The sequence below is a fragment of the Leopardus geoffroyi genome, chromosome E3, assembly GCF_018350155.1.
Source record: "Leopardus geoffroyi isolate Oge1 chromosome E3, O.geoffroyi_Oge1_pat1.0, whole genome shotgun sequence".
In the NCBI taxonomy this organism is placed as follows: domain Eukaryota; kingdom Metazoa; phylum Chordata; class Mammalia; order Carnivora; family Felidae; genus Leopardus; species Leopardus geoffroyi.
This window is the reverse complement of record NC_059340.1, coordinates 29667228-29694050: the sequence shown is the minus strand read 5'-3', so window position 1 is coordinate 29694050 and position 26823 is coordinate 29667228. Positions and strand designations below refer to the sequence as shown.

The following is a 26823-nucleotide window of genomic DNA, read 5'->3' as shown; positions in this document are numbered from 1 at the left end:
TCACCCTGAAATACTTGAGTGTGAATCTCTGAAGAGAAGGACTCTTTTCTTAACATTTAACAGTAAGCCATTAATAGCATCAAATAAGTTGAATGTGTTTTAACAGTTTCATTGAGCTGCAGTTAACATACACATATTTCAAATGTATAATTTGGTAAGTTTCTTTAAATTCCAGTATAATTAAAGTACATTGTTATGTTAGTTAGCTTCAGTGATCGTGATTCAACGATTCTGTGCATTACTCGGGACTCATCAAGATAAGTGTACTCTTTAATCCCCATCCTGCTTCACACACCCCCCACCCCACCCCCCGCCTCTGGTCACCATTAGTTTGTTCTCTGCAGTTAGGAGTCTGGGTTTTTTGTCTCTTTTTTTCTTCGTTTGTTTGTTTTGTTTCTTAAATTCCGCATATGAGTGAGATCATTGGTATTTGTCTTTCTCTGTGTGACTTAATTTCACTTAACATAATACCCTGGAGGTCCATCATATTGTTGCAAATGGCAAAATCTAATTCTTTTTTAAGGCTGAGTAATATTCCATGGTGTGTATATACACCACATCATCTTTCTCCATTCAGCAATTTGGTAAGTTTGGACATATTGCACACACCTGTGAAATCATCACCACAATCAAGCTAACGAACATACTCATCTGTCCCCAAAGCCACCTCCTGCCCCTCTGTGAGTCCTGCTCCCCACCCCTCCCCATCAAATCAAGTACGCGGTGCTAATGTGGAAAACCGGTTCCATTTTCTCTTTCTCTTGAGCATCTTGTTATGTGCTTATTTTATTGTATCTTCCTTGGTGAAGTGGCCATTCATATCTTTTGACCATTTTATTTGATGCTTAGTGGCACCAAGTAAACAGAATCGTCTGAAGTTACTTTTACAATCAGGAAAAACATAAATACACGTTCTTTGTAGCAAAATTGACCAAAGTGATGAAAATGAAAATAAATGGCCCATAATCCCACCTGAGAGCCAGGCACGGTTAACGTTGCATTTTGCTCTGTCTTCTTCTTAGACAATTTTTTTGTGCGTAGTTTAATTGTGCTTTTGTTTATGTATTCATTCCATAAATCTTTATATCTGTTGTGAGCCAGGTGCTGCTCTAGGAAGGGTCATGAAAGAGACCTGGTTTGTGTGGGGCTGACACCGGAGAGATCGGATTGCCACGTGTCTTGGAATCCTTTTTTCACCTAACACTGTAACAAGAGCATCATCCAAAAATGCCCGTATTCGCTTTTCAATGGGCTGCATGAACTCTGTGCTGAACATCCACTGTAACTTCATTACTTAGGTCTCAGATTTCACTTTTTCTCTCTTACCCACAGTGCAGCACGAAACATTTTGTGCATAAAGCCTTCTGTATTTCTGACTTCCTTTTAAGTGGTGCCCACTAATACATTGGTTAAATTGAACATTTTGAAGACTCTGATACATTTTACAAAATTCTTTTCCAAAAAAGTTGGGTTTTACTAGCAGCGCCGAGGAGTGTATGTCTCAGCACCCCCCTACCTCCCCCACACGCACACACCAAAGCCATGGAGAAGGATTGGGTCTTTATTAAATAGAGCCCAACAGATTGATTCCTTGGCCTCTTCTTGCCACCCATTCATTCATCCATTCATTCACTGTGCAAACCACACACAGAAAAGCTGAAGGCAAAGGGCGTGAGACTGTGGAGGGAGCATGGGTGGGGAGCTGGCTGCCGTGGTTGTGATGTGACCCCACGCTCGCCTTGTCCTCTGCAGGCGGTGAACCCAGGCAGGTCCCTGTTCCTGCTGTATGCCCTCAAGAGCTCCCCAAGACTTGGTCTGCTATACCTCTACCTATTTGACTACACAGACACCTTCCTGCCCTTCATCCACACCATCTGCCCCCTGCAGGAAGACAATTCTGGGGAGGACATCATCACCAAGCTTCTGGTAGGTCTGCACGGTGCCTTGAATGGCACTCCTCAGTGCGGTCTGGAATTGGAGACGGGGCTGTAGCTGTTGCAGAAGAGCCAACGACGCCCAGCCTTCATTTGTTTTTTGCAAGGAGAACCCCTCCAAAAGAAAATCAAGCAGAACTTCCCCACTCCCAGAAGCCTGTTTTATTTCCTGCATTGCGTAACAAGAAGGCTACCCTCTGGACTTGTAATATTTACGGGGGGGGGGGGGGGGGGGGGGGGGGGGGAAACGTGCATTGCTTTTGTTACAAAAGAAGATAGAATAGGTTCAGATTGCCTGAGGGTTAAACTTATGGACCTTCCAGCTTGGTGGTCTGTCTCGAAGAGGATCCCCAAAGGATGATCATTTGTCCCACTGCAAGGGAGGGTTAGCATCCATCCTGGGGCCTCAGAAAAGTAAGCCATTGTCCAGCTCACTGATGGGAGTGGTCACCTCAGCTGACCATAGGCCCCTGGCAGAGATAGGTATCCACGCTGGCTTTTGTGTCTTCAGAATTGTTGGTGGGTCCCACTTACACAGGGCTGTCTCTGTGTCTGCTTGGTCATTGCAGGGTATTGTCCTTTGCATTGCTGCTCTTGGGGCAGTCCCTCTGATCTGTTAAAATTAAAAGTCACATGGATGTAGGAATCATCGTGTATGATCCACACCCATAAATGTTAAAATAATTTCTAGGGGTGCCTGAGTGGCTCCCTCGGTTACACATCCAACTCTTCATTTCAGCTCAGGTCACGATCTTGGCGGTTCATGAGATCAAGCCCCGTGTCGGGCTCTGCACTGACCACATGGAGCCTGCTTGGAATTCTCTCTCTCCCCCTCTTTCTTCCCCTCCCCAGCTCACACGTGCACACACCACATTTTCTCTCAAATAAATAAACTTAAAAAAAAAAACCTACGAATTTCTAAATCTCCAAAAACCCTTTTTAAAATACTAAAGTCAGGTATCTGCCTGACTTGAGCCTTGGATGTAGTTGAAAGCCTGCTAATTAGCCCTTAGGCACAGTGTTTGCCTAATTACCCAGTTTCCTGCTATTACCTGCCCTCTCTGGACTGGGAGAACAGAGACCCCACCTCTTACCTTTCCATTTTCACAAGCTTCAACAACCCCTGTGCTCATGAGGCTCACTTTCTTCTTGGGATACTTAGTATCTGCTCCATAGTGCACAGTCCTGCTACACTTCCGTAAGCCTTCTGGATGCCTCGATGAGTTGTTTAAATGCTCTGGTTTATTATCTGCTAATAACTGTAGTGAGTTTTTTATTTTCCCCAAAATTACTTTTTCAAAGTGTATGCTTAATTTTCCCATGATCTGTTATCCTACCACAGCAAAGATGTTGAATTTAGGAAATCATTTGAGCTACCCATGCAGTGATGAAGAAATTTTAAAACTGGTTAATTTCCATTCATTGCAACGTCACTACTTATTTTTTTTTTTATTTTATTTTTTAATGTTTATTTACTTTTGAGAGAGAGACAGAGACAGAGACAGAAGCATGAGTGGGGGAGGGGCAGAGAGAGGGAAACACAGAATCCGAAGCCGGCTTCAGGCTCCAAGCTGTCAGCACAGAGCCCGACGCAGGATTCGAACTCAAGAACCATGAGATCGTGACCTGAGCTGAAGTCGGATGCTCCACTGACTGAGCCACCCTGGCGCCCCTGCACCCTCATTATTTATAACTCAGGCTTCAGAGTTTTTTTACTTTTACTTCTGAGCTTCCACAATTCCATAACCAGCATCTCTGTTCAGCTTCCTCAGTAACATTTATCCAGTATAAGATTCTTAAAAGGTGAGTCGATGGGTGGAAAATTTCATGTTATGTTGTTGGATATCTGTGTGTTTTAGTAAATGTAAAGTTCACCGTGATGACTGCAGTATAATCCATAAGAGTCAATCCTAATGATTTTCTGTGTCCACCTTTTGCTTACTTTTATGTTATTCTGAAGGATCTAAGAGAGCCCACCTGGAAGCAATGGAGAGAATTCCTTGTCAAATACTCCTTCCTTCCATACCAGCTGATTGCTGAATTTGCTTGGGACTGGCTGGAGGTCCATTACTGGACATCACGTTTTCTCATCGTCAATGCCATGTTACTCTCGGTTCTGGAATTATTCTCCTTTTGGAGGATCTGGTCACGAAGTGAACTGAAGTAAGTGTGTGTTTACACTGGAGGTGGCAGGAGCAGCAGCACTTCTGAGAAAGGGTCCCAGGTAGTAGAAGAGTCCTCTTGATTACGCACACGTGAAAACACTCCTTGCTCTGATTCGTAGATGTGGCTTAAGCAGCAGATGGGAAAATTTCCTCGTGTCTGGAGGTGGGGGGGGAGGGGGTTTGGACAAGTGTGTCTCCATTTATCTTCTCCCCGTGTAAGAACATACCATGTCATTCCCGGGGGTGGGGGTGTGCGTGAAGGGTTTGATGAAGGAATACGTAAGTGAGGAGAAGAGGGTGCTTTATGGAAAGGGGCGGTGGGGTAGAGCAGAAGGAGATCTGGTGAGGAATTCTGTAGGCATGAGTTCTAATCCTGCTGTGCCGTCAGCCGGGACACTAATAACTTCTCTAGATTAATGCATAAAATGAGAGAGTTGGGCCGGGACTCTTGGTTGCAAGTGCCTCTTGGTTGGCTTTCCTTCCTTTTTTTTTTTTTTTTTTTTTTTTTTAAGTTTATTTCTTTATTTTTGAGAAACAGAAAGAACAAGCAGGGGAGGGGCAGAGAGGGAGAGAGAATCCCAAGCAGGCTCCACACTGTCAGCATGGACCCTGATGCGGGGCTTGAACTCACGAACTGTGAGGTCAGGACCTGAGCCGAAACCAAGAGTCAGACGCTTAACGGACTGAGCCACCCAGGTGCCCCTAAATTGGCTTCTCTTAAAAAGAGAAATGCCCAGTCAAGGCTTCCCACATGGCTGGATCCAGAGACCCAAATGCTGTCATCAGGACTCAGCCTCTCCCTCTCTTTGCTGTGTTGTTGTTCAGCCTCAGCTGACTTCATGCGGGGCCCTTGGTCACTCCGGGCATACATCTGAGCAGCTGAGAGAGGGCACTTCTTTCCCCATAGCACTGACAGTCGGGCAAGGGGAGGGGGGGCACACGCTCCTTTGCTCTGATTGGCCCAGCCTGGGTCACATGCCCACCCAGACCTACCACATGGTGCAGAGTCATGCCAGGCTCTCCTTATCCAGGCTCAGGACCTGTTCTCACCCCCCAACCAAGGGCTGGCTTCATCAGCCCCACCGAGACCACATGGCAAAGAATGAGGAAGGAGGCCCCCAGAAGGAAAACTCAGAAGGCATTTCCAGAAGAAAGGGGGTGGCTCCTAGACAGGTAGAAGTAACACAGCCCCACACCAGCATCGCACCGGCCTTAAACGTCCCATGACTCCAAGAGTTCTTGGCCTCGTCAGTCAGTAACAGCCCTATAAATAGTTCCAAAAACTTGGGGCGCCTGGGTGGCGCAGTCGGTTAAACGTCCGACTTCAGCCAGGTCACGATCTCGCGGTCCGTGGGTTCGAGCCCCGCTCAGGCTCTGGGCTGATGGCTCAGAGCCTGGAGCCTGTTTCCGATTCTGTGTCTCCCTCTCTCTCTGCCCCTCCCCCCCTTCATGCTCTGTCTCTCTCTGTCCCAAAAATAAATAAACGTTGAAAAAAAAAAAAAATTAAAAAAAAAAAAAAATAGTTCCAAAAACCTGACAAGAATCTCCTATTGGTTCATTCATGCACAGTTAGTTGAGCCCCCGCTCTGTCCCAGGCTCTCTGCTGGGCACTGCAGATGTTTTGGTAAAGAAGACAGTCTGGGGGCACCTAGGTGGCTCAGACAGTTAAGCGTCTGACTTCGGCTCGGGTCATGGTCTCACGGCTCATGGTTTTGAGCCCCGTGTCAGGCTCTGTGCGGACAGCTCAGAGCCCAGAGCCTGCTTCGGATCCTGTGTCTCCCTCTCTCTCTGCTCCTCCTCCGCTTGTGCTCTTTCTCTCTCTCAAACATAAATAAACATTAAAACAAAAAACAAAAAGAGAAGACAGTCTGGACCCTGACGGCCTCCAGCCTCGCAGAGAAACCGTGTCTGTGAGATACATACAAGTGCGACACAGCGATGAAGCAGGTGGGGCTGTGCTGGGGGGTCCTCACCTGGTGTGGGGCTGCCTCCTGGGGGTGGAAGATGGGTCGGTCAGGCAGAGGTGCGTCTCAGGCCCCAGGGGAGAGGAAGCAAGGTCGGCGCAGCACAGGCAGCCAGGCTGTGCATCAGGATAAAGGCCCAGTGTCCGAGCACTTGGGCGTCGTCACGAGAGATCCCGTCACGAGTCCACCTCTCAGAGGCTTCTCTTCTTTTTACAGGACTGTGCCTCAGAGGATGTGGAGCCATTTTTGGAAAGTATCGACGCAGGGGCTTTTTGTGGCTATGTTCTGGCCCCTCATTCCTCAGTTTGTCTGCAACTGTCTATTTTACTGGGCCCTGTACTTCAACCCAATTATTAATATCGATCTTGTGGTCAAGGAAGTCCGACGGCTGGAAACCCAGGTGTTGTGACTGGCAGTTCCCAGGCTCTGAAGGATTCTTCCAGCCTCCTCGACATGTGCGCATCGATGCTCGAGTAGGGGGCGGGGGGAGTGGACTTCCTGTTTCTCTGCCCTGCGAACAAGGTGCTGCTTTGTCAGAGGCTACAACCAGGTCCTCTGTCCCTCTGCCTGTGGCATCGTGGCAGCGGGGACTGACATCCCAGAGCTTGGCCGACACAGTGACAGCACCTCCCCCCCCAGCCGCCTTCCTCACAGGGACTTGGGAGGCCCCGTCCACCGGGGCTGTCAGGGACTTGGGGTCCCCAGAGGATGCAGTCCGGCGACTTCAGAAGGCTGCTGGGTCAGCAGTCCTGCTTGCCCTGACCTCAGTGACGGACAGAGGCTCCCAGGGCGAGTTGGCAGCACATGGCTGAGCCTGAGACCAGGCTTGCTGGGGCCAGGCCTGTCCTCTGAATCAAATTTAGGAAAACGGGAAAAGATTTTGTCATAGGCACAGACAGTTGCGCATAAAAAATACGGAGGAAAAGCCCAAATCCGATGGACGATTCTGTATTATTAAAGAGGTGGTATGTTTTTCAGATGGAAGCCTCTAAAAGGGTTTGAGACGGAGTGGTGGTCAGACTGTCGTCCGTGTTCTCTGCATTTAATCACTGCAACTTTGGATCCCTAACTCCCAGGGGGGTGTCGAGGACGAAGTCAGGCAGTAATGGAGGGTCATTCTCATCAGGCCGCGCTGCCTCAGTGCCACTTAAAATTACTGTGTGGGGGTTTATTTGGTTGGTTTTCAGGAATTTAATCTGTAAAATCCAGGAGAGTCCTTATGTTCAAGGAAACATTTTGTACTTTGACCTCACACTGTATTCTCTTATTGTCCTGTTCTGATGTATAAAACAGCAAGGTATAATTACACCAAGTGCTGTAGTTGTAAATATGAATAAGATGAGGCAGGGCCCTTATTTCTTTCTGGTATGAAAACATCAAGTGTGAATTTGAGCCATCTGAAGATTGGCCCCAGAGGTAAGTTTGCATCCATGGTGTCGTTTTGTGACTCTGTGAACCACTCGTTACTCCTTTGATCTTTGAAGATTTCACTCAAACTTTGCATCTGAAAGTTTGAAGAAATCACTTGAAAGTAAAATAAAGATTTTTATATAGATAAAAGTTCTGTAGGGGCGCCTGGGTGGCTCAAGTTGGTTGAGCGTCCGACTCTTGATTTTGGCTCAGGTCGTGATCTCGTAGGTTGTGAATTCAAGCCCCGCATGGGGCTCTGCACTGATAGCAGGGAGCCTGCTTGGGATTCTCTCGCCCCCCCCCCCCCAAATAAACATTAAAAAACATTTTAGGGGCGCCTGGGTGCCTCGGTCGGCTAAGCATCTGACTTCAGCTCAGGTCATGATCCCACGGTTCGAGTTTGAGCCCCATGTGGGCTGACAGAGTGGAGCCTACTTGGGATTCCCTCTCACTCTCTGTCTCTTTCTCCCTCGCCCCCTCTCAAAATAAGTAAACTTAAAAAAAATCTTTTTAATTCTATATAGAGAAAAAATTGCTTAGAAACTGTGCAGAAAATCTGCATTGCCTGACACAACCTACTAGTCACGCTTAAATCCCCCAGCCTGCTGTGAACGTGGAACCAGGGAGCCACCCCAAGGTGTCTTAAGTGAAAGGAGGGACAGTGTTTTTTACCTCCTGCGTTTGCTCATCAGGCCCCAGGGCTGCCTGACTTTGTGTGTTTCACGGACAGCGACAGGTCTGGAGACACCACACAGTATTTGACATCGCTGGTCTGGTGCCTGGCCGAGTCACCGTTCTCCTGTCCAGATGAGCACGTGGAGGCTGGCCGGCATCGGTGGAGCTGGGCCCAGGCCACGCTGCCGGTCCAGTGCCCCCACCTGCACCCTGTGGCCTCACACCGTCCCCACCTGCTCCCCACATTCTGCTCCAAAGATGAATGTGTAATAGCCACATATGCCCTGTGAAGGAGGAGGGGCAAAGACTGGCCTAGAGCAAGCAGGCTGGGACGGACTCTGGCTTCTTATCGCCAGAGCAGAGACAGGTATAGTCAGGGAAAGGGCCACTGGCCACCTCCTCCCTCAGACCTGCTCGATCATAGCGGGTTGGGTACATCAGAAGGAGGCGTTGGTCAAAAATATTCAGACCCTTTGATGCAAACACTCCACTTCTGCAAATCTGCTGTCAAGGAGCAAGAATTCCTGATCCCATTCAGGGTCCTTCCAGGTGGAGTAAGAATCAGATTCATAGGAGACAGAATCAAATTTAACTTGGTACATACGGGGGAGCCAGATGGGCATGGATATTCCAAAGACGGGCCAAACAAGGCCTTTATGTCCATCCTGAACTAAGGAGAAAGGGGTAGGGGTGTGGGACTTCAAAGGGAAGGCATGCCTTTCACGGGGCGATAAGAGTTGGTGTCTGGTAATGAGATGTTTGCCCTGCCATACAGATGGGCCATTCAGATAAAATTTATCTCTGGTAATAACCCTTATTCTAGGACAGACCCCAATTTAGATGCTTCGAGGTAGTTAAGGGAGGGGCAGGGGTTTCTTGTTGAGCCTGCAGGGTCTCTGTTGCTTCAGCTCAAAATAATCTTCAGGCCAGAGTTGCCCGTGCTGGGGCCGCCTGCCCTCGGCCCCTACTCTGGGTTAAGGAACAATCAAAACATGGGTGGTGGGGTGTGGCAAAGATTCACAAGCATCCTCATCACGTCAACAATCGATCAAAACTGGAAATATCACCAGTACCCCAAAGTCGGCAACCAATAAAACAGTAGGTAACCATTATTTAAAATGAAATTCTGGGGGTGCCTGGGTGGCTCAAGTCGATTGAGCGTCTGACTTTGGCTCAGGTCATGATCTCACAGTTTGTGGGTCCGAGCTCTGCGTCGGGCTCTGTGCTGACAGCTTGGAGCCTGGAGCCTGCTTCAGATTCTCTCTCTCTCTCTCTCTCTCTCTCTCTCTCTCTCTCATAAATAAAACGTTTTTAAAAATGAAGTTATCAAAGGTTTTTTAATGACCTGGGGAAAAACTTAGAAAAATCCCATGTGATGGTTTCAACTGCATTTTTGAACATTACAGAAAACAATGACAGTAGCACACAGAAATGCCGCAAGTGGTTTTTCTGGATCGTGGAAATTCAAGTGATTTTTCTCCCCTCCTTTATATTTGTCTTTGTTTTCCTTTATCTTTGTAAACACTGACTATATACCACTTCTGTAATCAGGAAGTTTAACCATTAGGCAGAGAGGGATGGGAAAGAATATTCTTTCTTAAGCTCCTAACTCCTAGACTAGATCTTCCCAAGAGCGAGCACCTTGTTTACGGCCTCGTCCGGAAACCCAGAGCCAGGCCAGGCACACAGTGGGTGTTCCTTCACGTTTGACCACCCGCCATCAGGAGCAGGTTAGAAGACCGAGTTCAGCCCTTTGCATATAAAGGGCGAGCCTCAAAAATGGCACCAAACCCAATACAGCCACAAGCATGGTTGTGGTTTGTATAAAATAAGCATGGGACTTTTGACCTTCAACTGGAAACCACACAGGCTCCGGCCCAAGTTCCGGGAGAGAAAGCAAACAAGGGTTGCAGTTTTCACACTCGGCCTCCGTTCCCTCCTGCCAAGAACTGAAGGCAGCTGCTGATGAGTGAAAAAGAGTTTTATTTCCTCGTGCAAAAGAACATTCCACATCAGGTTGGTCAGTCACACCTGGGCGAGTCTGTGTCACACAAGAAACGCGGGTACAGTAAGTACTTTAGGTTGTACTCAGTCTGGGCTAAGCAGTTAGCGATCTCCTGGTCGCACCTGCACAAGATTTCTTGGCATTCGTTCTCCGCGGGTCCTGGAAGAAGTGGGGAGACTGAGTTAGAGCAGGCGGTGGCAGAGACTCGAGAACAGGCACTAGGGAAGCCAATGACGCTGGAGGCGGGAAGCGTCATACGTCACATCTATGCGACACGGGACAAGTCACCGCGTGATCTCCGTCATGGCAGCTTCCGGAGGGAGGTGGCGTCCAACCCATTTTACAGAAAAGGAAATCGAAGTGGCCAGGGAAGCGTTTTCAGATGCAAAGTTCTAAGTCCTTGCGACCTTTTGGCTTCTCTTCCGCATCAATATTACACCGCTTCGGGGAGCAGTTGGTTAGGCGTCCGACTCTTGATCTCGGCTCAGGTCATGATCTCACAGTTCGTGAGATCGACCTCACGTCGGGGTCCACACTGGGGTGTGCAGCCTGCTTGAGGCTCTCTCTGCCTCTCTGTTCTCTCCCCCAAAACATTTTATATGAATATATATATATATATATATATATATATATATATACACACACATATATATTCGCATACCCCTTCATCTGAGGATCCATTCTGATAAGCAGTAGGTAGGTGCCCGGGCACTTTCTAGAGCTTTTTCTGGGGTACCTGCTCTGCTACTTCTTGGTTGTGTGATCTTGCCTAAGCTTTCAGAGCCAAATCCTCCTGGAAAACCCGGGGCACTACCCACTTGGCAGGGCTCCTGGGAAGCCTGAGTGACAACTCCCACGGAAAGCACCCAGAAGGGCTTGGCACAGGACGTACACTCGGTCAACGTTGGCTCCACCCACATATCTCTGCCTTCTTTCTCCACATCACTTCCACATGCTCCTTCTGGAGTGTCCATCTGTCCCCGCCAGCCCAGGACCTGCCTGGCACAGAGGCAGCCACCCAAAGTCTCCTTCCACCTTGGTGATCCTCCCACTAGAGATTCCTGACCCGGGACTAGAATGATCTGGTGATCTTCAAGTGGTATCTTACTAATCTAGAAGCATAATGCCTGAAACAGCTTTGGATATCCCCCCCAACCATGCCACCCATGGCCTTTTAGTGCTAGCTTTTAGTTTTTCACATAGATGTAAATATAAAACCCACCCGCCATTAAATCCTTCCAAATTTCCTTCCAGAGGCACCGTGAAGCACCAGCTTTGGAGTTAACCGGCTCAGCCACGGATGTAGCAGCTCTGTGCCTTCAGACACATCATTTCACCCCTTCCAGATGTTTCCTCAGGCCAACATGAGCATACTAATAATACCTACTTCTAAGGGCTTCTGGGAGAGTGAGAAAACACCCAACAGGTCATTTTACCCAACGTGTAAAATGCAGAGCATACAGCAGGCACTCAGTAAGCTGCAGCTGACCTCCTTAAGGATCCGTTCTTAAAGTGTTCCTTGAAGGGGCGCCTGGGGGGCTCAGTCGTTTGAGCATCCAACCTAGGGCTCAGTCGCCATCTCTCAGTTCATGAGTTCAAGCCCCACATGAGCTCCCTGCTGTCAGCGCAGAGCCTGCTTTGTTTGGATCCTCTGTCCTCCTCTCTCTGCCCCACCCTAACTTGTGCTCTCTCTCTCTCTCTCTCTCTGAAGCAAATAATTAAATAAAAAAACATTAGGAGCGCCTGGGTGGCTCAGTCGGTTAAGCGTTCAACTTCAGCTCAGATCATGATCTCGCAGTTCATGAGTGTGAGCCCTCATCGGGTTCTGTGCTGACAGCTCAGAGCCCGGAGACTGCTTCGGATTCTGTGTCTCCCTCTCTCTCTGCCCCTTCCCTGTTCATGCTGTCTCTCTCTCAATCAAAAACAAAATAAACATTTTTTTTTTAAAAACATTAAAAAAAAAAGAACTTCCTTCCTTTAAGAAAAAAATTAAAGTAAAATGTTCCTCGGAGACCATCACAAGGTGAAGCATGAGAGCCAGAAGGCTTGGCTCCACCAGGAGGGAGGGACAGGATGACAGGAGGCAGAAGGCAGGCACTCTCTGGAAATCATCTTCCCAGGCCCTGCTGTGAGCAGACTTGATTAAAGGTATTTATCTGCACAATTGCACCCAGGGTCTAAAAGAGTATCCCTGGGGCGCTTGGGTGGCTCAGTCGGTTGAATGTCCAACTCTTGGTTTTGGCTAGGGTCATGATGCCAGGGTCACAGGATTGAGCCCTGCATCTGGCTTCACACTGAGGGTGAACCTGCTAGGGATTCTCTCTCTCTCTCTCCCTCCCTGTCTGTCTGTCTGTCTCTCTCTCTGCCTCTGCCCCTCTCCCCTGCTTGCACTCTCTCATAAACAAACAAACAAACAATAAAATTTAAAAAGAAAAGAGTGTCCCCCACCTGCTCTGCTGCATTTTTTATTGAGGCAAAAATTCCCATAACAATATTTACCATTTTCCAGTGCACAAGTCAGTGGAATTTAGTTCATTCACAACATCGCGCAGTCATCACTTCTATCTAGATCCGAAACATTTCTATCACTTCCAGAAGAAACCCCATTTAGAAGTCACTCCCATTTAGAAGTCACTCCCCATGATCCCTTACCTGAGTCCCAGCAGTCTGTCCTGCCAACCACGAATCTGCTTTCTGTCTCTATCCCTATCCTGGACCTTTCACATAAGTGGAATCACACATTAGGTGACCTTTTGCGTCTGGCTCCTTTCTTGTAGCATGACTTTTTCAAGGTTCATCCACCTCGTAGCAGGTATGATACTTCTCCTGCCTTAACTTTCCAACACAGCACTTACAATAGCAATTAGCACAGACACGATTTCCCTCTCCTCCTCTTAGACTATAGCTTCCTGCTTCTCCTTCCCACTCAAAGCCTAGCATGAAGCCGGGCACAGAGCAGATTCTTACCATCTGTTGGGAGAACAATAGCAAAGCCATACGCCGTTTCCAATTCTCATCCAAGCCCAGCACCTAAATTTTATTATCCCCATTTTACAGCTGAGGAAAGAGAAGCTCAAAAGGATTCAGTAACTTGTCCAAGGTCACAGCACTAAGCAGAGGGGGGACCCGGATTCCAGCCCAGGATCGGCTGACCCCATGCCTGTACCTGCCTAATGCTATCACCCTTTTCCCTGAGCAAGAAAGTTCCTCTCAAAAGTAAGACTTGGCCTCAACTGCTCCATGGCCTTAGGAAAGCAACAGCATCAGGTTATCCAAGAATAACAAAAACTTGGGAGTGCCCATGTGGCTCAGCCAGTTAAGCGTCCGACTCTTGATTTCAGCTCAAGTCATAATTTCACGGTTCGGGGGACCAAGCCTGGCACCAGGCTCTGCACTGACAACACAAAGCCTGCTTGGGATTCTGTCTCTCTGTCTCTCTCTCTGCACCGCCCCCCCCGCCCCCGCCCATGCTGTCTCTCTCTCTCTCTCCCTCAAAATAAACAAACATGTTTTAAAAACAGGAATAACAAAAACTTAAAAGGAAAAGCAGCCCCCCAAGGATAAGGTTTAAAATAAAGGCCTGCCAGTAAATATTATTACAGGCTTAAAAAAATGTTAATATACTGAAGCCAGGCCCATAAATGGAAAATGGGCAACACCTGTAATTAGGTAAACAGCTATGTTCGGAATATCTCCAAACAGAATAAGAGAATATTTTTAGCCCCCCAAAAATGCAGAATAGATATTTTGGTTCTTTTCGTTTGGTTCAGGGAGGACAGGTCTGTAAACAGCCATGGGCTCCACCAGCAGACACACCAATAAATATTTTATAGACACCACTTTCATATGATTAGGGGCAAGGGAAACATGCAGGTCGGAGGGAGAAGGCAGGGATCTTTAACAGCTTTCCCAGGCAAGCCCTATTTCACCTCCTCTCTCTGCTCACAATGGGAGGGGGACAGGGGATGTGCCTGGGAGTAGACACGTGACCACCACATTAGGTGAGACACTTCTTTCCCTGACCTTCATTCAGCTTCCCCAACTCTAAGTAAGAGGATTGAAGGAGAGGATGTCTGAGGCACTCTTGGCTCCTAAAAACTGATACCATGTCTCCATACTAATTCAGCTTTGCTCTGTGCCAAATGCTGATTCCTGCTAGGGAGATACAGCTGAGAGTCCACGAATATCTAAGACCAGCCTTCAGGTAACCGCTCTGACGGTTTCCTCCCTGCAGCACAGAAGCTGCGGGCTTAAAGGAGAGTCATGCCAGAGCCTCTATTTTCTCTGGTGGAGGTGGCAGGGGTCAGAGAGAGGTTCAGATCAGGAGGACAGCTGGAGAAGGGAGGAGAGAGAATAACAACCCCCATCGGATCTGTTTCTCGTGTTATAAGCCCGTTTTTCATCTGTACAACACCCATCTTCCAGATAAGGGAAAGGAAGTTCAGGGAAGTATCCATCTAGGGCCACGTGATTTTCAACAAGGGTCCCAAGACTCTTTAATGGAGAAAGATGAATCTCTTCAACAAATGGTGCCAGAACAACTGGATGCCCACAGGCAAAAGGATGATGTTGGACCCCTACCTCACACCATGTACAAACGTGAACTCAAAGTGGATCGATGACCTAAATGTAAGAGTTCAGATTATAAAACTATCAGAAGAAAAGAGGGGTAAGTCTTCATGACATGGGATCTGGCAGTGGATTCTTAGGACACCAAAAACCTGATCAACCAAAGACAAAACAGATAAACTGAACTTGATCAAAATTAAAACTTTTGTGCATTCAAGATGTTATTGATAAAATGCAAAGACAACCTACAACCTGGGAGAAAACATTTGCAAATCACATATCTGATAAGAATCCAGGACCAACAATATATAAAAAAACTCCTAGGGGCGCCTGGGTGGCGCAGTCGGTTAAGCGTCCGACTTCAGCCAGGTCACGATCTCGCGGTCCATGAGTTCAAGCCCCGCGTCGGGCTCTGGGCTGATCGCTCAGAGCCTGGAGCCTGTTTCCGATTCTGTGTCTCCCTCTCTCTCTGCCCCTCCCCCGTTCATGCTCTGTCTCTCTCTGTCCCAAAAATAAATAAACGTTGAAAAAAAAAAAAAAAAAAAAAAAACTCCTATAACTCAACAATAAAAACAACACAATTAAAAATGAGCAAAGGGGATGGGGCACCTGGGTGGCTCAGTCCATTAAGTGTCCGACTCTTAGTTTTGGCTCAGCTCATGATCTCACGGTTCGTGAGTTCGACCCCCACATTGGGCTCCGTGCTGACAGTGCGGAGCCTGCTTAGGATTCTCTCTCTCTCCCACGCTCTCTGCCCCTCCCCTGCTCTCTCTCTCTCTCTCAAAATAAATAAATAAACTTAAAAAAAATTTTTTTAAGGCACCTAACTCTTGATTTCAACTCAGGTCGTGATCTCAAAGTTTGTGAGTTTGAGCCCTGAGTTGGGCTCTGTGCTGACAAGCATGGAGCCTCCTTGGGATTCTCTCTCTCTCTGTCTCTCTCTCTCTACATCCCTCTCTCTCTAAAAGTAAATCAACAAACTTTAAACAAAACTCTTTTAAACAAAGCACACGTTTAAAAAAAAAAAAATGAGCGAAGGGGAGCCCGGCGGCTCAGTTGGTACAGCACGCAATTCTCCATCTTGGGGTTGCGAGTTGAAGCCACATGTTGTGTGTAGAGATTACTTAAAAGGAGAAACTTTAAGAATGAATGAATGAATGAATGAATGAATGAATGAATGAATAAAATGAGCAAAAGACTTGAATAGACATTTCTCCCAAGAAAATATAAAAACGGCCAAACAAGCACATGAAAAGACACTCAACAGCATTAGCCATTAGGGAAATGCACACCAGAATCACTGAGGCACACACATCACCCCCACTACAAACAAACAAAACACCATGGAAAATAACAAGCGTTGATAAGGCCGTGGAAAAACTGGATCCCTCAGACACGGCTGAATGAGAATGTGATGTGGTGTGGCTGCTGTAGAAAAGGTGAGTGGCTCCTCGAAAAGTAAAACAGAGAATTACCAGATGACCCAGTTAATCCCACTGGCAGTGATGTACCCCAAAGAAATAAAAGCAGGCACTCAAACAAATACTTGTTCACGAATGTTCAGAGTAGCACTATTCCCAGTACTCAGAAGGTGTGAAGAACCCAATGTCCACCAACAGATGAATGGATAAACAGAATGTGGTTGATCCCTACAAACAGAGTGTTACTCATCCGTAAAAAGGAAGGAGTTTTAGCTACCTGCTACAACATGGGTGAACCTAGGGGCACCTGGGTGGCTCAGTCGGTTAAGCATCCAACTTTGGCTCAGGTCATGATCTCACGGTTTGTGGGTTCGAGCCCTTCGTCGGGCTCTGTGCTGACAGCTCTGAGCCTGGAGCCTGCTTGGGATTCTGGGTCTCCCACTCTCTCTGCCTCTCCCCTGCTCATGCTGTCTCTTTCTCTGTCTCTCTCAAAAATAGACATTAAAAAATTTTTTTTAAATAAAATAAAATGGATTCCGCTTTTTAATTGAAAGGAAGCTGTAAATTGAAAATACCATCCATCCATCAGAAGGTAATCTTAAAAATAAATGCCCCAGTTCTTTTCTTACCGCTTTGTTTAAAAAACAAACAAACAAACAAAAAAAAAAACCAGTAAGATTGCCCTGAGGGACACTTAACATTTTTAACTGCTGTTTTATTGTTCTTTTAATTTCAGAAGTGGCTAGGCCTATAAAATGTACAGTAAGGTTAGGATAGATTCTGTTACAATTATCCTCATTAAATGCATGCCGCTTGGAGGTAAAGATAAGTAAGTAGATAAATGGATGGGTAGATAGGAAGAATTTTTTTTCAAGCCAGAATTAAATTGATGAACTGGTGTTCTTGGATATAAGCCAGAAGCCTGTTCTGTTAAAAAAAAAAAAAAAAAGTAGGGCACCTGGGTGGCTCAGTGATTAAGCATCCGACTCTTGATTTCAGCTCAGGTCATGATCTCATGGTCCGTGGGTTTGAGTCCCACGTTAGGCTTTGCACTGGCAGCACAGAGCCTGCTTGGGATTTCTCTCTTTCTCTCTCTCTCTCTCAAAATAAATAAATAAACATTTAAAAAAAAAAAAAGTCAGCAAATATTCCAGGGATGTGAAAGCTAAAGTAGCAATGAACTGAGAACTTCTCGTCTACAAAGTTAGAAAAATCAAGAGAATTAAAAGAGGGGGCACTTGGGTGGCTCAGTCAGTGAAGCATCCGACTCTTGATTTTAGCCTAGGTCCTGATCTCAGGATAATGAGTTCAAGCCCCACTTTGGGCTCCATGCCGGGTGTGAAGCCTACTTTATTAATAAAAAAAAAATTTTTTTTAATGTGTATTTATTTTTTTTTTTGAGAGAGAGAGACAAAAAGCACAGGCAGGGGAGGGGCAGAGAGAGAGAGGGAGACACAAAATCCGAAGAAGGCTCCAGGCTCCGTGCTGTCAGCACAGAGCCCGAGGCAGGGCTCGAACCCACAAACCGTGAGATGATGAGCTGAGCCGAAGTCAGACGCTCAACCAACTGAGCCACCCAGGCGCCCTGATTTTTTAAATACTGGCTCAAACTGTTCTAAACATTGTGCAGGTGAGGCAAGATGTTTGCAGGATAAACGTAGCCCACGGGACACCAAACTGCGATACTGTTATCCCTATTTTGAGAGAGGAGCCCACAGTGCTCCAGAGAGAGGAAAGGGTTTTCCCAGGGTCCCCAAATGGTGAGTGGCAGATGTCTGTAGAACATGGACTTGTTTCGCGGGTTCAGCCTTAGGGAGGAAGGGCCAGTGACATGAGCACTCACACTACAAAGTCAGTCCAAGTTCTACTCCCCGACCCACCCCACCCCCGTTTCACAAGGAAAGAACCCATAGCCTCTGGTCCTCCTAGCACAGGACATTTGAGGCCAGAGTCTCAGAGCTATGGCATAGGGGGGGTCATCAAACCACACCAAGGTGGAGCTGGCCTGCATCTTGAGACTCACCCACTGGGGCTGGGAGGTGAGGAAAGGGAGGCTTGGGCCCCTCTCACTAAGCTCTTTGCTTTCATTTGCATTTGGTTCCTAACATTTTGTTGTAGAAAATCTCAAACCCAGAAAAAAGCTGAAAGAACTGTTCAGAGAACATCTGCATACCTACCTCGTAGAGTCTACCATTGACATTTTGTTTCACCCGTTACCCCTCCGTCTGTCCACCCACCCATCTGTCTGTCCATCTTTTTATTGTGTTTTGTTTCAATGCCTGTCAGGGTAATTTGCAGAGATCAGGCACTTTACCCTTCAACAGTTCAGGCTGTGTATGCCTTTCCTTTTCTTTTTTCTTTCAAAAAGCATTTTTTTTTTAAATGTTTATTTGTGAGAGAGAGAGAGAGAGAGAGAGAGAGTACACGCAGGGGAGGGGCAGAGAGAGAGAGAGACAGAGGATCCGAAGCAGGCTCTGTGCTGTCAGTGCAAAGCCCTACGCGGGTCTTGAACCCACAAACTGCGCGATCATGACCTGAGCCGAAGACGGACGTTCAACCAACTGAGCCACCCAGGTACCCCTATTCCTTTTCTTTTTAAGCTGTGATTCACAAGTAATTCATGAAGACATTCTCTTTGCGGGGGAGGGGGGAAGGAAACATTACAGGAACGTGAAACTGCCTTCTGCCACCGCCACCCCCAGCCTGATCCCGTCATGCAGTGTATCTTTACATACCTTTTTCTGAGCTCTGCAAGTGTCTGCATGTAGCCACGGAAAGCGAGTAGGCTACTAGTTTGCAAGCTGCTGCTGCTTTTTTTTTTTTTTTTTAAACAGAAATGGTGCTTTCCTGGACTTATCATTCTGTGGTTTGTTCCTCCGCTGGCTACAGCCGTCTCCCGCAGTAAGAATACCTCATGGGTTTCTTTACCCAGGCGCCATCGGATGGGCATGGAGGCTGGAGGTACCTGGTGATATCTCTTTTAGCTTTGGTCCAGACAACAAAGAAATAGGTTTCTTTGTTTGTTTGTTTTTTGTTTTTTTTTTTTTTTTGGTACGTTTATTTATTTTTGATAGAGAGAGACAGAGCACGAGTGGGGGACGGGCAGAGAGAGAAGGAGACCCAGAATCTGAAGCAGGCCCCGGGCTCCGAGCGGTCAGCCCAGAGCCCCACGCGGGGCTCGAACTCACCAACCGCGAGATCATGCGCTGGGCGGAAGCTGTACATTTAACCGACTGAGCCACCCGCGTGCCCCTCTTTGTTTTTGTCAGCGCTCCGTGTTGAAGATCGCTTGTAGTAAATCCCCCCAGGGGGTGGTGTCGACCGCTGGAAGCTGGGGTGAACTATTGCAGCCGGGAGGCCCGGGGCCACTCACGGAAGTGGGTGCGGGTGGCGCTGGGGACTCACCACACACGATGCTCTGATTGACGCACTGCCACGAGTACCGCTCCATCTTAGGGCTGCATCCGGCCTGCTCGGCACGCGTGTAGCAGCAGTCGTGCCGATGACAGCACCTGTGGGTGGCAGACGGGCAGGCCAGCAGGTGGGTGGAGGTGGGGATGCCCTCTAGGCCATCCTCCCGGGTAAGCGAAGTCTCGCAGGGGGTCAGCAGCATCTTCCGGGCCGAGCTTTGTCCCCGAGAATCCACCCCCTGGGAAATGATTCTGCTGACCCCAGTGTGGGGCGCCCTGGCACGGTCCCCTGGCCCCTGCCTGTCTCGCTCTGTGTCTCTGAGCTCCAGCCACACCCGCCGCCTCTCTGTGCTGGGAGTGAGCCAAGCCCCGCGTGCCTCCTGACTTTGCACGTGACCTGCCCTCTGCCTGGGGCAGCTTCCCGCCCATCCTTCCTCCCTCAGGTCTCAGCCCAAGAACTGCTCCCATCCCAGGATGTCATCCAGCCCCTGGCCTCCCCAGTCTATAACAGCGGCCTGGTTACACCCTCTCATAAAACTAGGTCCTTCCCTTCAGGGCAGGTTTACAATGGTTTACAATGAGACCCTCACTTTCCGGAGAAGACTGATCAGCTTCTGTCCTCCTCAATGGCCAGAGCCCCAGAGCTCTATGGGGACAAGACCATTTCTGCTCCATTCTGCACAGTGTCCCCCGTGTCCAGTCATGGCCTGCTGCATAAGAGGATCTCAATGATAATAATAATAACTGGCTGTTGCGAAATTCTGAGAAACATCCACAAATGTCCCTAACCCTGTCCTTCCTTCCTTCATTCACTGGTATTGTCTCCCTCCAGCCGCCAGTGGAGTCGCTCTGTGGAGCCCTCGGTGGGGTCCTGCAGGGAGAGGTCGGCCAGATTCCGCTCCGCCCTCAAGGAGCCCCCAGGCTGGTGGGGGAGGAACAAGCCACCAGACCCCACGTGCTTGGTGAGAAGCGCTAGAAAGTGGGGGAAAAGGGATGGGGATTCTGGGAGCCAGAGGCCAGAATGGGTATGCGAGGCCCAGCCAGCCTTCGGGGAAGTCTTCCCAAAGGGGGCAGTGCCTGGGCTGCACTTGGAGGGCTTGGAGAAAGCAGACAACCACGCACGGGAGGGCAGGGCCGGCAGCAGGAGCCGGGGAAGGGCAGGGAGGAGCGAAAAGCTGTCCTTGACAATCAAATCCTCTAAGCCAGGGAAGAGACTGTCAAATTCTACGCTCTGCCACCTACTAGCTGTGTGGAAATGGACGGGTGGCTGTGCCTCCCTGAGCCTCCGGGGACGGCCCACCTGCCCGCCTCCAAGGATGACCAGGATAAATGAAAGCCAGTCTGGAAAGATCTAAACCCACAGCCTTGCACAGAACAGGCACTTCTCACATGGTGGCGGAGCGCAGTGATTAGGGGCACAAATCCAGCCACACTGCCTGGGTTCAGATCCCAGCCCCCACCCCTTGCCCTGTATGTGGCCCCAGACAAGTTACTTCATCTCTCCTGCCTCAGTGTCCTCATCTCTGAAATGGGTTGTTGTGAGGATGAGAGGGGTTCTCAGGACAGATCCTGGTGCATAATAAGTGGGATCAACTTTATGGGTTTTTTTTTTTTCTCAACCAAAGTAATCAGCCCACAGCCAGGCTGGGGGGCAGCCAACACCAAGGCGTGCCCTCATTGGCCATGTTACCCAGGAGGCCCTGAGCCTCCTGCAAGGCTGTACCATGTGCTGGAATCTTCTTAGTCCAAACAGCAACCTCAGTTGTGGGTATTTCCTCATAGGCCTTAACTACCCCAGGGAGTGGGGGACCTTCTAAACCCAGGCTGGAGCGTGCACTCACCAGTCGATGGCATCCCGGGGCTGGCCATGGCCACCCAGGCCACAGTAGCAGCCGTAGCTTATGTAGGACAGGGGGTTGCGGGTGCCAACACAATTCATGGTCCCTGCCAATTCTAGAAGCCCACGCCGGTGCACATGTGACCTCCAGGAAGCTAGGGGGAAACAAAGGTCAGAGGTTGCAAGGCAGGGCTTGAGTAAGGGCACTAGTCCAAGAAGGGCTTGGATGACTGGGTTCAAATCCTGCCTCTCCTCCTTCCTAGCTGTGTGACCTTGGACAATGTACTCAACCTCTCTGTGCCTTGGTTTTCTCATTTATAAAACAGGGAGACAAGGAGACCTCGCTTCATAGAATGAGATGACATCACACATGTAAAACACGTGGCACATGACAAGCTCTGTTATTACTATCTTCAAGGCAGCCATGAAAGAGAAAACAAGTTCCAGAGCCACCGTATCTGAAAGAGCACACCACTGGGCCTTTGCACGGGCTGGCCCCTCTTCCTGGAATGTCCTGATTTCCAATCTCCTGCCCTAGTCAACTCCAGATGAAGTCAGATCGCAAGTCCCACATCAAATATCTGTCCAGTTGCCTGTGCCGGGCACTGGGCACCAGAGATGAGCTCAACAGGGTCCCTGCCACCAAGGAGGGCTCCTCTGCAGGTGCTTTGCTGTCCCTGGGTCTCCCCTGCCCCCCCTCCCCCACCAGTCCCCTCCAGAGTCTGGCTCTGGGCCCTCTGCATCTCCTTATTTCCACTGCCCAGGCGTGGCTTGCTCCCACATTGGAAGGCCCTGCAGCCTGTGCCCAGCCATTCTCTGGATCCCCATGCAGCTGTGACACGCAGCCCTGCGTTTCACAGATGAGGAACAGGAGAGCCGCGTAGGAAGGATGACCCCCACAGTCAACAGGAAACTGATCTGACCCGGGGGCTCCAGCCCAGGCTTATGACCTCCACACCTTCCTCTTCACCAATAACAGCAAGGGAAGGAGGCCAGGCAGGGTGACAGAGTCGAGGGGCATCAATGGGGCCACGGCTTGGGGCTAGGGGCCCCCAAACCCGCTGTGACCTGGGCATCCGTGAATCGCAAAGCACCTCCTCCTTCTGGTGAAGCAACGAGTCTGCTCTCTGGCATTTGGTCAAAACCAATCCCTTAAACCTCACCTCCCATCGAGCACTGTGCTCCCCAATTTACAGGCATCTCCTGTTGTCAACAGCATAGCGGCCTTGTCTTGTGGGCAGCCATTACCCCATTCACAGATTGGGAGACTGAGGGTAGGAGATTCCCAGGGCTGGCAAGGCCCAGAGCAGTAACCCCCGCCGGGTTGTGCCTGACTCCTGGGCGTCTGCTCTCCACTGCTCAGGGACTGAGGGTCCAGAGAGGGTTTGTGCATTCCACCCGCCCATAACATCTCAACTCTTCATCTGAAACAAGTTTTCATCACCCTGACTTTTTTTTAATGTTTATTTATTTAGAGAGAGATAGAGACAGCACTAGCAGGGGAGAGGCAGAGAAAGAGGGAGAGAGAGGATCCCAAGCAGGCTCTGCACTGTTGGCACAAAGCCCGGTGCAGGGCTCGAACTCACAAACCGTGAGATCATGACCTGAGCCGAAACCAAGAGTCGGACGCCTAACCGACTGAGCCACCCAGGCGCCCCACCCTGACTTTTTGTGAAGAGTCCCGGCCAAAATTAAACCCACTGTTGTTTTTTCTCAGTGGAAAAAAAAAAAATTACCACATTTATTGGGGCAGGAGGAGAGTGATGAGTTAAATAAAAAGAAAAGGTAGAAACGAGTTTAGTTCAAAATTTCGCCTTCCTCTCTGGGTGATCAGTCCTTGCTCTTGTCGAACTGGCCAGGTGCTGCTCCCAGCTGCCCACACCTCTGCTTGTGGCTCCCCCCACCCTCCAGATAAAGCTCGGGGGCCACACCACGACCCAGAGGTCCTGTAGGAGCGGTCCTGTCTCACCGCCCCCACATGGACCACGCTCACCAGTACCCTCTCCTCCAGTCAAACTTCCTATCACATACACCCCCTCGCTGCAAATGCCCTCACCCCATGCTCACCCAGCTCACCTGTCACCTCCTTCTATAATCTGCCTGGTCCCCAGGTGACCACAGGGGTCCTTACCACGCTGGGCTGCTGTCTGCCTATGGGAGTGGCCCTTCTGGACTGGGAGCTCTTTGAGGGCGGATCTCTGCTGTAGACAGGTCCAGATGATCTCGCTGGCACGAAGTGGGCTTCCAGAAAAAGTCCCTTGATCCCTGGATCCAGCAAGCCCCTTGGAACACTCCCAGTCCCAGCGTATCTAACAGGGCCCCAGTCCTAACCCCACACCCAAAAGCGCTCCCTAGAGGTCCTCCGCCCTGACCTGACCACACTCTGGCATCTCAGGGTCCTGGGCACAGCCCTACACAGAACCAAGACATGGGGAAGACGCCCAGCACTGGGTTTGGAACCAAGGAAAACACTCCCTCCATGCCAGCTTAGGTGAGGCAGGTCATTCTGGGGTCTGTTTGCTCTGTCTGCCCACGACAGCACCAAGGTTATCCAGGCGTCCCGTGGGCCTGAGAGAGAGAGACACAGAGAGAGAGTGTGTGTGTGTGTGTGTGTGTCTATGTGGGGCTGTCTGGTATGTGTGAGTTTGTGTGTGTGTGTGTGTGTGTTCCCTCCGAGGTATCTTTGCCTGTGTCTGCATGTGTGAGGCTGAAGGTGTCCTGTGCCCGCCTGTCTCCCTGCTTGTGGCACGTCTGTGTATTTTCCTGTGAGTGGCTGTGTCTGTGCACCCCAGAAATAGTCAGGTGCGGAGGAGACCTCCCCAAAGGTGATGGCCAGGGGCAGGCGAGAAAGCCACCTTGTGTACTTCCCCTGCTCCTCCCAGGCGTCCCCCAGGGAGTCCTACCTCAGGGACAGGTGGAGTGAAGAATCGGTTCACAGACCCCAGGCCGGGTGACTGGGGGGCGCCCCTGGGGCAGGGCTTGGGGGGAGGGGGGGGGGACAGAGTTCCTGGAAACTTGTTAACAAAAGCAGCAGTGGGGCCAGGAACGAGCGCTGGGGGCTGTAGGGCTCCGGGGACGCTGGAGAGGCTGATGGGTCGGAGGGTTTGCAGAGGGACGGGGCGGCGGGGCTCCCGGGTCCTCCGGGGGCCCCCCTCCTCACTCACTCACCCGCGCCGAGCCCGAGTCCGGGTCCCAGCACCAGCAGCAGCAGCAGCAGCGGCAGCATTACGCGCGGGCTCACAGGCGGCGGACTGAGGGACGGCTGCAGGTGCGGGCCGCTCCGGCGGCGGCGGCGGGACTAGCCTCGGGGCCGGGCGCACCCGCTCCCGGACGCCCCGCCTGGCCCCGCCCCCGGCCTCAGCCGGCCCCCACCTCCCCCCCCCCCCCACCCCGGGGCCCCCGGCACGCGGGCGGGCGGGGCTGGCGCTCCAGGACCTCCGCAGCCTGGCCCCCAGGTGGGCAGTGGGCGCGCCGGGCCGGCGGGAGAATCCGGCCCTGGTGTCTCGGACGGGGAACTGGGGAGAATTACGGAGAGAGGGCACGGGTCGGGTCCAGGAGCAAACGTGCAACAGAGGTGCTCTGCTCACGGTGGTCACCTGCAGCCGCCCCCCCCCCCCGCCCCCGGCGCTCACCTGGGCGCCCCAAAGGAGCACAAGTCTTGGGCGGGGTGGGCGGAACCGAACTGATGATCTTAAACAGTTTAAATGCGGGAAACGTGACTCGGAATCAACCCTCCGCGACCCCCCCCCCGCCCCCGCCCTAGATTCCTAGACCGAGCTGGAGTCGTGGGGGAGGGGGACGAGGCTGCAGGCGGGTCTGAGCAAAACCCACACCTAGGTCCCTTCTGGCCTCGGGCTTCCCATCTGCTCGGGGGCAAAGAAGGGCCGCGAGGGGCGACGACTTGAGGCCTGGGAAGGTCGACCACAGCAGCAGGTTTTCGGTACTGGAGACAGATGACAATCGCGACGCTCACACTCGTTGGTTCTCCTTCGTCTCTGGTGCTAGCCCTACCCAAATTAGTCAGCAATTTCTGTTGATTTTGAGTCATAACTACTTCTGCCAGCGGAACCCCCCACCTTCCCCACCTGCAGCAGCCGAGCTCTGGTGAAGGTAACAGTAACAAAGGTGACGATGGCTCATCACCTGTCGTGTGCTAAGGGCAGCCGGCACCAGATCTTATCACAACCTCAGACCCCCAGTGTCCCCATTTCACAGACAGACACTGAGGATCAGAGAAGCGCAGAACCAAGAATTAGGAGGGTCCAGATTCAAATTCCTTTTGGCCTGGTGCTCAGTCACCGTCTGCTTCCTTCTATGAAAGCCTGAGACATCAGGCCGTGCAGCTGCCCCACTCTGCGTTCGCTGTCCCCCGACTGCAGTGAGCCCCACTCTGCGTTCACTGTCCCCCCCAATGGAGTGAGCCCCTCAAGGCAAGGCCTGGGCCTCTCTTGAACACCCAGAAGGGGCCTGCCTGACACAGAAAAAGTGTTCTATGCAGGCTTGCCCACTCAGGGAGTATGGGTGTCAGACTTTGCAAAACATGGGGTAAAAAAACATTTTCTTCTCAGGGTCTCCCACGAGCAATGGGAGATTAAGTCACCCATGTAAACCCGGGAGAAATGTTTTCGCTTTCAAGGAATTTCCCAGTCAATATAAACAGAGGAAAAGCCAAGTTGCCACAATAGGTCCATTATAATTAAGAAGTCAGGAAAACCTGTTCTCAGCATCAGAACTTGTGTACCCAACCTTGACCACTTTAACTGGTTAGTTAGCCTCCATCATCTGCAAGGCTGGTTTGCACAGAAAATCGGTTCACAATTATGTCAAACAATGGAGGCATCGGGTCCATCCCCAAAGATACTGAAGTCACGCTCTTCTCCATTAACACATTAAAAATAACCAAAATTATAAATCATGTGCAAAGGTGCCTCAGCTGAATGTGCTAAGAGATGAGGGGATATCGCAGAATGGAATGCAGTCAGAAACGGGCTCACTTCCCAAGGGGGAGTTATATGGACCAATGAGATGTGCCCTGGTGTAGGTCTGAGTCTAAACACGCCTTCAGGTTTCATCCCGGTCCATTGATGAAAGGTTCTACCAATGTTTGCTAAGTGAAATGATTTCTTCTTCTGTCTGACAGAAGTGGGTATCTTCTATGACCTCTACACTTAACATAACTCTCTACACTTAAAGGGGAGCTTGTGGATCTGTGTGCTTTCTCCAGCCCATGAGACCCCGGAAAACAGAACAGTGAATTCTCAGACTCCCACATCCTCTGACCCAGCTATTTCTAGGGGCTAGTTCCAAGAAAATCAAACTCTCTAAACAAGATTTAGGCACCACATTGGTCACGACCAGAGAGCAAAAACCTAGAAACAACCTAAGTTTCCAACAATAAGATAGTAGTAACTTCATGGGATTTTCATCTGCCAG

At 50.0% G+C, this 26823-nt stretch overlaps 2 protein-coding genes across 11 annotated transcripts in view; one reads left to right on the top strand and one right to left on the bottom strand.

The window, feature by feature from the left end:
* BFAR (bifunctional apoptosis regulator) overlaps positions 1-7628 on the top strand; it is a 36189-nt gene extending 28561 nt beyond the window's left edge. For all 10 annotated transcript variants that reach the window (XM_045459889.1, XM_045459888.1, XM_045459892.1 and 7 more), the window contains 3 exons: positions 1753-1926; positions 3895-4097; positions 6280-7628. In XM_045459889.1, coding sequence (XP_045315845.1) covers positions 1753-1926; positions 3895-4097; positions 6280-6472 — 570 coding nt within the window. In that variant the 3' untranslated portion in view covers positions 6473-7628. The remainder of the gene's footprint in view (positions 1-1752; positions 1927-3894; positions 4098-6279) is intronic.
* Positions 7629-10111: 2483 nt separating this feature from the next.
* LOC123588732 (group 10 secretory phospholipase A2-like) lies at positions 10112-24694 on the bottom strand. Its single transcript, XM_045459896.1, has 4 exons — positions 24559-24694; positions 21395-21545; positions 19549-19655; positions 10112-10312 (listed from the first exon to the last, which is right to left on the bottom strand). Exons 1-4 carry the CDS (start codon positions 24614-24616, stop codon positions 10170-10172), a joined length of 459 nt encoding a protein of 152 aa, XP_045315852.1. The 5' UTR covers positions 24617-24694; the 3' UTR covers positions 10112-10169.
* Between the last annotated feature and the right edge of the window lie 2129 nt (positions 24695-26823).